The sequence below is a fragment of the Sceloporus occidentalis genome, unplaced genomic scaffold, assembly GCF_023333645.1.
Source record: "Sceloporus occidentalis isolate IW3139 unplaced genomic scaffold, rSceOcc1.0.p SCAF_277, whole genome shotgun sequence".
Taxonomy (NCBI): domain Eukaryota; kingdom Metazoa; phylum Chordata; class Lepidosauria; order Squamata; family Phrynosomatidae; genus Sceloporus; species Sceloporus occidentalis.
The window spans coordinates 235524-250439 of record NW_028317257.1 but is presented as its reverse complement, the minus strand read 5'-3'; the positions used below and the strand labels follow the sequence as shown (position 1 = coordinate 250439).

Genomic DNA, 14916 nt, shown 5'->3' with positions numbered 1-14916 from the left:
CTCTGTAAATCTTAAGTATAAGTTTAATTCCTTGCAGCTTGGCTCCTAAAGAGCTCTAGTACCTAGGTAGAACTAGAAACTATAGATATAAATAAGTGGGCTAAGGGTTATACAATGTGGTACAGCAAGAACACAGTTATGGGTTGTATCATACCAATCTTCCATTGCATGCCACATTACCAAACTTCCATTGCATGCCACATTACCAAATTCAGTCTTTAAACATAAAGTGTACCTAAGTGTAGGTGAAGGTCTCTGTAGCTATTGGCACCAACCGATCTGGTAACGCGTACTCTGCCTGCCAACTGCATCTTATCCTGGCACTCTCCAATAGCGGGGGAAGTCAATGGTGTATTAGTAGGGGTTTGTGCTGGAATGTGCACTGTCTTTCACTTACACCAGAATATCATGGCTGTTGATGGGCCCAAAGACAGCTGCTCCATGACCCTAAGGAAACCCTTGGCCCTAGGCAGCTGCTCCCTTTGCCCCACCTTAAAGAAATCCCTGACCAAACATACCACCTGTTGTATGAACCACATGCTCCCATAATCAACAGCAGAGCTCACTGCATGTATTGTATGTGAGTGTGTGTATGTGATTGTCTAGGGTATGTGTATCAGTGTCTTTTCCCCAAAAAATAAAGTCCAAAACAGTCCAAAATTGTTATATGCAAAACAATATGTCTTCATCTTTATCGTCTTTGTTTTGAGATTGTTGAAAATTACTGGTTGTGTAATTATTTTGTGTATATTTTCTTTAATGGATCCTAAAGGCAGTTGATCTATTTCATATGTATATTTTCCTTGCCTTTTGTTCATGTAAGGCAAATCTCTTTGTGTAAACATTTTTCAAAAAGCAGGGTTTTTTTTCCTATTGTGCATGTGGGTCCAAACCAAAAAACACATTCGTAGGAAAAAGATGGACGTGGTACCTGCCCCTTTTTTTAATTTCTTTTTATTATGTTTGCTCTGAATGTCTGCTGTCCGAAGACAGATTTCCATGAAAGACAGGTGTAAACATTGGTACAACACATCATAATATCAGGACATAAAATATTTCGAAAAAAAAAAAAAGAAAACAGATATAATCAGCTTAATGATTATACAATGTACAAATTTGATACAAGAAAACAGAAAAACTGAACATAAGAGGTTTGAATTGCACCTAAGGGATACAAAATGCCCGTATCCCCTTCAGCTTGTCATGCTGTGCACTCCACATGTTCCACCCTATCTATATACCAACTAGTTGTCCTGATTTAACAAACTGACACCATGCGAGCCACCTCAACTCAATCTCAGCCCCTTGATGTGTGGACCAAATTTTCCATCACCCTTATCCTATCCACCTCCGCCACCCATTCCCTGTGGGAGCCGATACCTGCTTCCAGTGTCTAGGTATGACAGCATTCACAGCATTGAGCATATGGAGTGACAGCAACCTCTTGTAAAACCCTAAGGATCTGGAAGTGTGGTGCAACAATACAGAGGCCGGGTTTGCCTCGAAGTTCGAATCAGGCACCCCCTTCACGGCACCAATCACTGATTTCCAAAAGGCAACCCCACCAAATGTGTATATAGGTTCCCTGCTCATCCAAGCACCTCCAGCATCTATCAGACTTGTCAGGAAATAGTCTATGAATCTCTATGGGAACCTGGTTCATCTAGTAAGAAGCATGTATGCCGCCTCCTGACTGGCTTGGGATACAGAACATTTTTGTGTAATAATAAAGATTTTATATGTTTCTTCTTGTGTGAACTCAATTCCTATATTCCTCTCCCATAGCCCCATGAAGTATGGCACTGTCAGGGTCCACCCTGCGAGCCTGGACTATGCAATAATTATTTGAACTCTTGTCTACCTGCATCCACTAGTGGCCACCCTTCCCTCTCAGGAGCACCCATATCCAATTACTTGGGACAGCTGAGTCTCGTTACCTGAGTCTAGCCCTGCCCTTTATATACCGTATTTATCGGGGCATACCACACACTGGGGTATAACACGCACCCCCGCCCGGACCGGAAGAGAGGGAGACGCGGCTGCAAACCGTGCATATAACACGCAGGTAGGGTTTCCGCTTCTTATTTTAGTTATAAAAGTGCGTGTAATACGCCCTTCAGTCTGGGCCTGTGCATTGTTTGGCTTGGGTCCCTGTTAGTCTGCTTGCATCTAAAGATCCGTTTACTTGTTCTGATTTCCTGTGTATGACCATGGCTCATTCTCGATCCTGATTTGTGTCCCAGACTTACCTACCTTTCAAGTCGTGTGCCCTGCCTGAGGACTTCCAAGCTGTGTGCCCTATCTGAGGGCTTGCAAGCCATGTACCCTGCCTGAGGGCTTCAAATCCGTGTGCCCTGTCCTTGCTACAGTTCCCCTGCCAGTGGGCTTCCTGCCGTGTGCCCTGCCAGTGGGTCTCCAGTTCCAGCCCTGTCCATCAAGACGTCCCATGTGTTACGATTAACTGTATCCTGTTTATGCTTTATTCCACTGTATACACCAGTCCTGTTCCCGATCAGCCAGCTTTCATCAACACAATCTATTCTTGTATACCAGCCTGGTGTGAGACTGATATCTCTTGTCTGTACTTACCTGTCTGTCAGTATGAATCTTGCAGTACAGACAGAGCGTCATATATCCCCTGCAAGTGGGCTTCTACCCGACCTGCTGACCCGGGTCCTGACAGGCACCAACCACGAAGTCCCCCCGGCAAGCTATCTATATACTTCAGATATGAGTCTAGTCGGGGTAGCCAGGTTGAAACACACCTTCTCAAACACCGTCATGTCTACTGGTACGGTCACCGTACGTTGTAAGGTTTGAAGGTGGTGCGTTAACTGGTGATATGTGAACATGGGTACCTGCCACTTTAACCCCTTCAGTCCCCTATGGACATACCAGTTCTTGCAGCGGCATGGACACATCCCTGCCTCTGCACGGGAGACAGCCTGGGGCCCCCCCCCGACAGCAGAAGCCAGCATCGCCGGAAAGCTGTTACATTTTTAAACGCCGATCACGCATTCCCTTCCAGGTCACGTCACTGCTTACGTCACCCGGAAGGTCATCGGAGGACAGGATATCCCCTGCAGGGTCTTTACAGATCTCTATGCAAGTCTGTGGGGACTTGCATAGAGATCACAGTGTGATCAGTGTAGGGGGATTGCAGGAAAGAGAGTGAGAAACCATGTTTCTCACCCTCCTCCCATGCTGAAAAACAAAACAGAGGGAAAAAAGGTTAGGGATTTTAAAAAAAATAAAAAAATCACTAAATAATACAATAATAATTTAAAAAAATAAAGTGAATTAAGTGATGTCATTGTGACATCACTGGCATTAACCTCTTAATGACAAAGCCCGTACATAGGGACCGCCCATTGTCCTTAAGGGGTTAATAACATGTTCAAGAGGTCCCTAAGAGGACCTCTAACCATTTTTTTAAAACATATATATAAAAAATACAAAAAAATAAAATGATGAATGGTTTGCAGGATAAAAATATCAGGAAAAGGTACCTCAATCAGTATATGTTGGAGGAGAGGAGATGCCACAGAATAACAAAGTAGAGAGTAAATGAGTAAAAATGTTAGAGCAAGAGGTCACAATCTAAAACGAGAGGGTCAGAGGCATAGATGGAATGTAAGGAAGTTTTGCTGTACAGTGTGGTAAAGGGATTTGTAAAAGTCTTTCATCAGAAGCAGTAAAGGAGTACTGTGAGGGAATGTACACATGCATGGGATAGGCATCCAGCTATCCTGAATCTAAGACCAATCACTGCTTACGATCTGAGAAAAATAGGCAGACTAGATGGATTAAATCTTCACTCAAATTATATGTTTCTATCCATAGCTGCTTGATAGGGTGCTTGATTATAAGTAATGCAAATTTTGGAAACTTCACAAATTCACAGGACACTGCAGACACCTGGGTACTCCAGCAGGATGCCCATGAAAGATGAGGCATTGTTTTGATATGAGAAGGAAAACCACAATCAGGCTAGGTTTCCACTTGGGTTTTTGTCCTGCGTTTTTTTCTTGATGAAAAACACCAGGAAAAATGCCAAGAAAACTGCCACTGCATTTACCTGCGTTTTGGCGTTTTTTCTGGAGTTTTTTCTGGCGTTTTAGCCTTTCTGTGGAAATTGCTTTTTTTGACCTTAGGCAGTTTTTCCAGCCTTTACAAGTTAGAAGTTTCACCCAGCTAAAAGGGATTAGGATAAATGGCAAGTATCTGCCCCCTCCTGATGTCCTTTACTTGGTAGAGTTCTACTTAAACGCCCCGGCGGACCCTTCTGTCTCTTTTCTGTGGTTTGTAAGGCATGCTTTATTCCGAATGTCTGCTCCTCTAGGAAGATTGGCCCCAAATGATGGTGCAAATTGCTTTCTGTTGCTTTTGGTACGCAGGATCCAGTTGATGCGTCGGGTATGTTTGTTTGTAATGGCATGTTTGGTCCAAATGGTGTAAAATTCAATATGAACTTTGTTTTGTGTGAAACTGTTTGTTTCCAGCCTATTTCTCGTAGGACACACAGATACTGGGTCCATCCTCTGCATTGTAACTGTGGAAAAAAACGCCATAAAAAACGCCAAGGCAAAAAACCCACATAGCTTTTTCATTGCGTTTTTTCTCTCCCATTGACTTCTATTGGAGAAAAACGCCAAGATTTCCTTGCAAAAAACGCCAGAGTGTCAACATGCTGCGATTTTTAAAAACTGCCACCCCAGATTTTATTAGCACCTGGTTGTTGAGATGTCATTATTAAGAAATTGAGAGCTCTCACATTGTTACTTGACATTGTTACCAATGGGGGCCCACAAAAGTCAAGTCGCCCTCGGCCACATACCTAACTTAGGATGGCCCCTTAGGATGGCCCTGGCACAGCAGCATGAATCACAATGCACCTCCTTTTTATTTTAGTTGCTCGATCAACAGCAACCCTTAATTTGGATTCTTAGAAATCATGCTGGGAAACTTTCTCATAAATTGGAGAAGATCACCATCTGCTGCCTAAAATTGAAAAATACATCCTTCTGAATAGTAATGATTTTTGGTATAAAAATAAGGGACTATTTTATCTTGTGAAAGCTGAGATCTGTGACAAAAAGTGGCAGAGCGAGAATAATTATTTTTCTGTCTCAATGCTCTAGAGCACCCCATCATTTCTGATGAACGCTATGCAGGTGGGGAAGGGCCCAGATGAAGGCACCCTTTATGAAGGCACCCTTTATGTAGCCTTGCTTAACGCCATTAGAGAGGGAGGGAAGCTCCATTCTCACTCCCTGGAGGCCGCAATTACCATGACTCCTAAGGAGGGTAAGGATCCACTATACTGCTATAGACCTGATAAACGTGGATAGAAAGATCTTTGCAAAGGTCCTGGTGACTAAACTACAGGGTGCACTTCCAAAACTAATCAACTCGTATGAAACAGATTTTGTGCCCGGTAGAGAAGCTTGGGATATTGCCATTAGTCTAGAACACATCCACGTTGCTCAGTCCACAGTACACCAGATGCTTCTACTCTATACGGACCTGAAGAGGGCCTACGACAGGGTAGCATGAGACTTCATGATGTCTACCTTGGTACATGTAGGGTTTGGTTCTATGATTCTAAAGTGGATAAGATCCCTGTATTATTGAAAGTAGCACAGCACCGTGCAGCTACAACAGCAGCAGTGCATTAAACAAAACGGTGGAAGTCAACTTTGTAACAATATGGAAGAAGTACAAAATGTAACAGTGAAAACGTATAAATGTGAAAGTGAATTCAAAAAGTAGTTACACAGGAAACGTATCAATCTCTTATTTTCATATTGCCCTCCCCCTTCTCTGCCTCCTTTTCCATCCCTTCTCAAAAACTTTACAACAAAATCTTTGTAGTTTCACCTTTTTTTTTCCTTTCCTCTCCTTCCTTTTCCCTCTTTCACCAACTGTTATGGGTGGCAGTACAGGGTGCTGGTATGTACAACACCCCCAGTTTTACAGCTCAGGCACATATGGAGGAATCTAGGAGCGCTCTTTCCAGGGGTTCCAAGATAACAAGGTCCACCTAGAATTTATATATGCTGACCAGACATATGATTAATCTCAAATGGATGTACAATCAGGGCCGTAGGAAGGGTGAGGCCAGTGAGGTACTTGCCTTGGGTGCAGTTGCGAAGGAGCGCACAGGCGCCTGATCAGCAGCTGCAGGACTGGTTGGGGAGATAACAATCTCCCTCTAACCAGTCCAACATTAGGGAGTGTGAGGTCTGTCACTTCAGACCTCGGCTTCCGTGCTCCTTAATCATTATGGGCCGGCAATTAATGCTGAGCACCGAGATATGACGACATCCCCGCGCTCTGCATCAATAGCCAGCGCATAGTGATTAGGGAGCACTAAAGCAGAGGCCTGGAGTGACAGACCTTGTGCTCCCAATTTAAGAATTTGACGTTACAATCTAAAATAGTGTAGTCGTGTGAAAGTACACCATTCTTAAATTCTATGGTTTTACATATCAGGACATAACAATCATCTGTTTCTTAGCAGGTCTAAAAATTAGGTTAATACAATCTAAGATGAACAACAGTACATGATATATTACACTGTGTCATGATTTACTAAAAAATAAAGCCAAAATAGAGAAGCCATGTGTGTAAGTCCACCCTTACAACTTCCACAGAAATTAAGCTGCTAAGTAGCAGACAGGTGTGGCTAATCAAATACCCTTGATTAATTGATCATCAGTGTGACCGCCACTACAAAAGTCAAAGTTTTAGCAGTTTGCTGATCATTCAGGTGTGTGTTAAAAAAACGCCAAAGAGGAAAGACATCAGCAGTGATCTTAGAGAAACAATTGTTGCAGCCCATCAGGGTTATGAGACCATTTCCAAACAATTTAAAGTCCATTATTCTACAATGAGAAAGATTATTCAAAAGTGGAAAACATTCAAGAAAGTTGCTAATCTTCCTAGGAGTGGATATCCCAGCAAATTCACCCCAAGGTCAGACTGCAGAGATATTGAAAAAAACCCATCTCACATCTCAGACTCTAAAGGCCTCATTTTAGCATGTCAAGTGTTAAAGTTCATAACAGTGTAATTAGAAAAAGACTGAACAATTATGGTTTGTTTGGAATGGTTGCCAGGGGAAAACCTCTTCTCTCTAAAAAGAAAATGGCAACACGGCTTAAGACTTCTGGAACAAAGTTCTTTGGACAGACAAAGAAAACCAAAACACAGCATATCAGCACAAACACGTCATACCAACTGTCAAGCACGGTGGTGGAGGACATGAACTCCTCTGTGTACCAAAGTATTCTAGAGTCAAATGTGAGGCCATCTGTCGGACAGCAAAATAATGGTTGAAATTGGGTCATGTTACAGGGCAATAAGACCAAGCACACCAGCACATCTACAACAGAATGGATGAAAAAGAATAGAATCACTGGGGCACAGTGAATTTCGTATTCCGGATTAAAAAAAGCCCTTGAATTTCGTCAAAAACAAAAGGGCAGGAAACAAAAATTGTTGCTCGAAAACGATTTAGTAAAAGAAAATGAAATTAATAATGTGTCCGAAATTATTTGGACCTCATGCACAAGTCTAGTATAAATCACTTTATATATATGGGATTAATTTACTAAGGGAGTGTGAGTAGTTACAAAAAAATAATATATAAAGTTATTTTCCCCCACTATATCATGTGATGAGATGCATGATTTGCCTTAAATTATGTATTTGCCAATACCTTAGCTTACCCTCAGGAAAAACATCTTTCCCTTGGTAAAGCTTGATCTGTTTATAAGGTTGTCTTTCAAGTATAAGAACTAAGAAAACTCAGAAAAATGCCACAGCCTCTCAGGGGGGACAATGGGAGGCTACGAAAACACTTAAAGGCTTAAATAATTTTAAAGGGGAATTTTTTGTCACATTTCACATGCTTTTTAGGACAAGAAGGGTTTTCATTATTTTGATCATAGCATTTAATTTACTATAAAAATAACATGGTGAAAAAGGAAAACACTTTTTCCTGATTTAATTTGAAAAATATTTTACTCATCTAGTAAAGCTAATGGATTAACATGCTAAATTTTGAGTTTAGAAACCCTGTTTCTTGCAAGCTATAGGGCAAATAGCATAAGTGGCATATTGCTATTTCAATAACCAAATCTGGTTATCGTGTACCTATTTGGTACATCTTTGATGACGGAATTTTTGTTAAAATTTGTGGTAGTCAATTTTTTTTGTGTAATTAAATTACTGCCAAAAACTTTGACTAAGGCGGATGGAACAATTACTGCTTGGAAAGGGTTCAAAAACCACCATTTGAGATACCCTAAAGTGTCTAATTCTCAAAAATACGTGGTTTGATAGGGTAAACTGAATTGGCCGGCTTCAAGATGTCTCATGTATTAAAATATATTTTGTTTAATGCAAACTAGCTATATTTACATTTGACAGCATTCACACCAATTTATTCTATTATCGTGGCAAATCTCAGTATTCAAGCCGACAGACTATGTTCTTGTTACATAAACAACAAATAACCCTGTTTTTCTGGATAATTAGGTATATATATATGTTTTAATTTACGGGTTAATCTTGAAGTATCTATTTGTTTACAGGTTTAAAATGTTAATCTTCAACCTATTTAAGGCTGTTGGTGAGACGTTACCGGTAAGTTAAAAAAGCAGATATTAAAACATATATAGTTATATAGCTATTTTAACTGCAAACATCCTATAACAATGTAACGCACGACGCACGCATATACAACCGCTCGCAAACGAAAAAACAATAAGCTAGATTTCCTCTGTGCGCTTTTCCAACTGGTGCGTCGAGTTACGTGATGACATCACTTGGTGCGTCTGGTATCCTGCGGCATGCGCATGCGTAACAGAGGAAGACGGGGACCTGGCCGAGGAGAAAGTTTTCTATTTTTCGCGCATCTTTCGCTGTTACCGGGAACCGGCAGGTAAGTGAGAGGGGTTAGTGGAAGGGAACTGTTATTATTGAAGGGGTGTCGGTTGCTGCTTTTGCTTTCACCGGGACCAGACCCTGGGGTTATTTCCTCCGTTTGGGACCTCTGGCAACCTTGTGTTTACACTCTGTAACCATGTGTAATACTCTACATGGCTACTCTTTACATACAGACTGTGCTGTACCGCTAGCGGAGGCATTGGCAGTCTTTTGTAGACGACTTTATTGAGTCTTTGTCGTTTTACCACAAAATACTTCATAAACAGACATTTGTTGTGGCACAAAGTCCTAATACGTGCGCACCATGCCTTCTTAAAGTCTTACTAATTCTCTTTTCCTGTATGCTTAGTAGTTGTCCTTCGATAGCATATCCCTTGTAATTGTTATATTCAATGCCTTGGTGTTTAGTTTTATATATTAGAGGGATGTGTTATTCTCTTTATGACCGATATGCTAAGTGTCCCTGTTTTAGGAGTGACAGCCCCTCTTTAGGACAAAAACCTGTTCTGTGCCCCAAAGAGTAATCCGCATTTCTAAATGAAGTTGTATAAATGCAATACTTGCAGGTGCCTTACTTGGTTAAATAATTATTTAATTATTAATCTGATACAAAGGCACACAACGTTTTTGTATAATTGACCTCTTGCCGTAACATTTTCAGTATAAGGAGGCATGTATTTTAAACTCATAACACAATTCTAAAGGTTTGATTTAGTTATGTGCATTGGAACCACTATGATTGTTAGGAAGGCTGCTGTTTAGGATTAAGTGTGTGTATTTTTTAGTATCGCAGTGTTCTAATGGACCACCCCTGCCGCAAAATGCTGCTTTTCAAAGCCGGGCAAACCCTGATGCAGAAATCTTGTATTTATTAAAATTACTATACCTCCTACTCATAAAACACTCAAAACAAAATATGCTCAAAAGTAAAAAAAAAATTAAAAAATAAACCCAATACCTGTGCCAACGAGGTATAGAGAAAGTGGCGGTGGTGTATACCCAGGAAGCGTAATATAGCTGCATACCTGTTTGCATTTTTGCATACAAGCTTTGTTATGCTGTGTTAGCATATTGCTTGCCTTGTGGGCGGCATGATTATATTGCTCATTTCTGGTCAACAAGCCCTTGAGTTGCTGACCTCCTATTATATATGTATAGACATTTTCTTCATATTACTGTGTAAATTTTTAGGCAACATATTAACATATATGTATATTTTTTGTTTAGGGGCATTCGCTGTTAGTGCAATTCTTACCATGGAAGGCGAACAGAGTATGGAGAGCCAAACACAGGTACTGGAAAATGAAAGACTCTCCATGATGCTTAGCCCTGGCAAAGGAGAGCAATGTGCCTGGAGCCTGGCTGACTAGTGTTTTATTTTACAGGTTTCGGAAAATCCTCATTCTGAATATGGTCTCACAGAAAATGTTGAGGTACCAAACCATGAGCTGTCTTGCAGCCCTGATTCTAGCAGAATCAAAGTGAAAATCCTTAGATTAGTTTTGATTAAACAATAATTTTACAGATTCTGGTTATTAACCTCCTGGCTTGACCTTTCACATTTGTGCATGGTAGCATTTAGTCTTGTGTAGTCATATGTAACATAGATCACAGAATCGGGTTGTGTTTGATTTAATCCTAGCCCAAAACGGACAAGAATCAGGGTAACCAGTATTTATAGATTTAACTCTTTTCTCTAGTTCAGCTCTTTCATTTTGCTTCGCTATTTCAGCATTTTCTGGTTTTATTTTTTATTTATTTATTAATTTTTTTGCTAACTTCAGGTTTTGTAATTATTTGACATACACTACGGTTCAGAAGTTTAGGATCACATATGTCCTTGTTTTTGAATAAAAACAAATTTTGTTCATTAAGATTACATGAAATGGATCAGAAATACAGTGTAGGCATAGTTGATGTCTTAAATGACTATTGTATCTGGAAACGACTGATTTTTAATTGAATATCTTCAATCGGCACGCAGAGGTGCTTTATCAGCAACCATGACTCCAGTGTTCCAATGGCACATTGTGTTAGGCTAATTGATCCTTAAAAAAACTCCTTTGATAGCAATGTCTTTGTTTCCTATGAAAACAGCTATGTGACCCCAAACTTTTGAATGGTAGTGTAAATATTTCATCTAATCGTGTGTTAGGGAATGTGTACATTTTGCACGCACACTTGAAAACACATCATCTCCTTATGTCCCATCTAAAGTGTGATTAGAGATTAGACCTCGTTTTCTCGGTGTAATTAAGACCAATGTGGATGTGTAATTGACTGGCTAAAATAACATCTGAGTATTTTTTTGTGAAATGCCTGCCTTTTATGCTTTATAGGTAAGTGGTTGTATCAGCAGACAATTATTATTGTTGCTTAGGGCTTCTAATGTTTAAAATAAATGTGCCTAATCTATTAAGAAAGGTGGTGTGTTTTGGTGGTATTGGAGTTCTAGGGCATGTCTCATTGAAGCAAGCAGACTGACCAAGTATATTGCATTCTAGGTAATGTGTAATCCACCGTGGAAGTCAACTGGTTGTTTGTGTACAAAATGAAGCAAAAAGGCACAGGCTTGATTTAAAATAAATTACTTTTTCCCCCACTGAGAAACTGCACAACTGTTACCCCATAGAAGTTACTGAGCCACAAGAGTTTGGCTTTAACTTTCGTACTTCGGTGTTCATTATCAGTGATTATTAGAAACAGCCATTGCAAAACATTTCGTGAGTATACACAGCGAACTGAGGAGGAAAAAAATATTTTACTAAATCTAATACAAAATCTTGGTTTGGAAATGTTCCATAATATTCTACTGCTTGATAGGTACTTTTATTGTAGCTTTGGTGTTGAGTGACTGGACCTGTTTAGATTAATCCCACAACCATGGCTGATGTTAGACGTAGGCCACATGAAGATTTCTCAGCAGGGTGGGTGTAAATATTTAATTTTGGGTTTTGTTTGATTAAATGTGAAAAAACTGCAGTTCTGTAGTATGTATTTTTTAAAAAGCTGTATGTTTGCAATTTATCTATCTAATGCTGAAATTAAACTTCTTCTCAGAGAATAGTAGAAAACGAGAAAGCCAGCACAGAAAAAGTGTCCAAACAGAAGGTTGATCTTCAGGCCTTGCCTACCCGAGCATACCTTGACCAGACGGTGGTACCAATACTATTACAGGGCCTGTCTGTCCTTGCAAAGGAAAGGTGAGTATTTTATGTGTTATTGTAACACATAAGGTACTTCTAGAGAGGTTACAGAGTGTACAATATCCTTTTTTATTTAGTAAGGAAGAAACAGAATTTTGGGACACAAGGCTTATTTTTAAAATATGTTTAACAAAGGCTGCATTCTGGGGTGAACTACTGTAAATAAATATCTGTTTTGTTCCACAGGCCTGCTAACCCAATAGAATACCTAGCAGCTTATCTGTTAAAGAACAAGACTCAGTTTGAAGAACGAAGTTAAAAGGCATGGAGACACCTGGCTTGCCACAGTTTATAATATTCACCATGATCTGCTAAAACAGACTGTATTGAAAATATCACTGTTTTGAACCCGTGCAAGACTGAAACATTTTTTTTATTTAAGTTTTACACTGTACTTTTGCAAAAATCTCTAGGCTTTGTAGTAAGTGACCTTAAAAGAAATAAAAATATTTAAAAAATGGGCAGGATTTTGCAGTTGTTTGAAGTATTAAAAAAGGTAAGGAATTAAGGTAATTGAGTCACATTCCTTTTTAAATAATGAGGACTGCTATAAGAAAATACTTAACTCTTGTAAGTATTCTATCCTTCAGCAGATACATAGGCCACAATAATATATCGCACTATATTCATTCAAGTCTCCTGTGAGACTTGTCGTTGGTAAAAAATGTTCCCCCAAAGCTATGATCCTATGTTAAAGAACATGTTTTGTTATATTTAAAAAAAATGCAGCCTTAGTTTAATCTGGTTTTTTTTATTTGGTGGTGGAAGTCTGGCAAAATAAGTATCTGCATATATATATGTATTTGTATTTGTAGTTGGCAAAACATGGCAACTGTAATGCTAACATGTCATTTCACTATTCATTATGAAGGCCCAACAATGACAAGTTTTTTTTTTTATCCAACAAGGACTGAGTTGGCCATGTATGATATATAATTCAAAGTGTTAGGACACTTCACTAGGGGTGTGTTCATGGGTGTAGTTTCTCTGGTGGCAGCTAAAGTGTTTGGTTTACTAGAGGGAATTAAGAAATAGAAGCAGGAAGAAAGGGAAAAGGGGAGATAAATGAGACACAAGAAGGGGGTGAGGGTGGATAAAGTATAAGACAGGTAAAGAAAGACAAAAATGAGAAGAGAGCGAACAGCATGATAGGAGATAAGAGCAAAATGGGGAATAAAAGAACAAAGGGAGGCAGATAAAGAGAAGCTTTAATGCATATGATAGCTAAATGGTCCTTTATAATTTTCTGTTTTACAAATGCATAGGAAGATTCTGTAGCGTTCACCTATATGTATCTGCCCGTTTCCACACCCCAAGCTAGAGGCTCTGCAGGAGATTGTTCGGCATTTGCTATACTTTGTTCCAGTGCTGCAGCGCGTATGTGTGGAAAGCGCTGCCATTGATTTCAATTGTTGATTTTCCTGCCACTGTTTGATTATGGAGAAGGAGGGCAGCCAATCTTTACTTCTTTTTTTCATTTAAAGCAGTTGGAAGCATTCTCCAAAATATCTTGGTATGCTGAAGCATTAAGAGTTCCCTTCACTGGAAGGAGCCTAGTCCAAACCCTGAAAAACAGCCCCATACCATCATCCCTCTTCCACCAAACAGTTTGCAGAGTACAACACAGGTAACACTTTCCTGGCATTGGCCAAAATTAGACTCGCCCATCAGACTCCCAAACAGAGAAGCCTGATTCGTCACTCCACAAAACACATTTCCACTGCTCCAGATTCCAGTGCCGGCATGCTTTACACCACTATGATGCATGGCATTGTACTTGGTGATGTGAGGCTTGCATGGCATTGTACTTGGTGATGGAAACCCATATAGGGATTTTTCTTAAAAAAAAAAAGTAAAATTCCAAATGCATGTCTACTTTCTACCAGTTTTATGAACCCCTATTCCTGTATTTTGCTATGACTATTGTCATTAGGTTATTACAATATGGTATTGGTAAACTGAATAAAATTGCACCCGTGCCAGTCTAACACAAAATTCAGTTTCTGCCATGATGGTGGTATCATAGCAGACTTTAAACGGGAGCCCCAACCTTTTTTCCCCGAAAGTGGCATATTTAATTTGTCTATGTATATGCAGGAACCTACACACAGTTTTGCATGGGTGTCCCAGGTCCTTTAGTTCCTGGTTTTCCCAGTGTGACTTACAGTGCATCCATTGCTCGCTACAGTTTTGTCTCCTTTCCTAGCTGATACAAATCGGCGGTTCTAGTCTAAACTGGTGAGAGTATAATCTAACTTTGTTTCTTTGTGATAAGTGGCCTTCGTAAGTATGTTTGTCATTATTTGCATCAATATTTGTGTGATAACATTGCATGCTGCGTCAGGTGCGATGCAAATCAGTGCCATGTTTTAATGTGCACATAGGCTTCCTGGTTCAATGGACCATTTCTTATATGTTATATGGACATTGGAGTCTGCTTTGTCTGGAGTGTATTTTACTATGCGAGTATTGGGTCAGGTCACGAAGCTGGCTAGTCCGACCGACTACCTCCGCTGACTTGTGCTCCCTTAGCCTGGGACACCACGCTTTCCCTGGTTCCCCAGTCACTAGCCGAGACTCAGTGTAGGGTAAAACCAAACGAAGACTGATTTATTTCTCACACACAGGACTGGATATATCCAGCAAAACACACATTAACATTAACACAAGATATTGGGATACAAATCGCCCCCTTAATCTGCCTCCCAGAGACAACAGGGGCAGTAACGGGATTAACAATACAATACAAAGGGGG

The 14916-nt window shown here is 40.0% G+C and overlaps 1 protein-coding gene across 1 annotated transcript; it reads left to right on the top strand.

Moving 5' to 3' along the window:
- Window positions 1-10211: 10211 nt before the first annotated feature.
- Window positions 10212-12420, top strand: LOC149275600 (protein dpy-30 homolog). The gene is made up of 4 exons (XM_089504548.1): window positions 10212-10247; window positions 10341-10388; window positions 12016-12158; window positions 12348-12420. The coding sequence occupies exons 1-4, from the start codon at window positions 10212-10214 to the stop codon at window positions 12418-12420; spliced, it is 300 nt and encodes a 99-aa protein (XP_089360674.1).
- Window positions 12421-14916: the final 2496 nt, after the last annotated feature.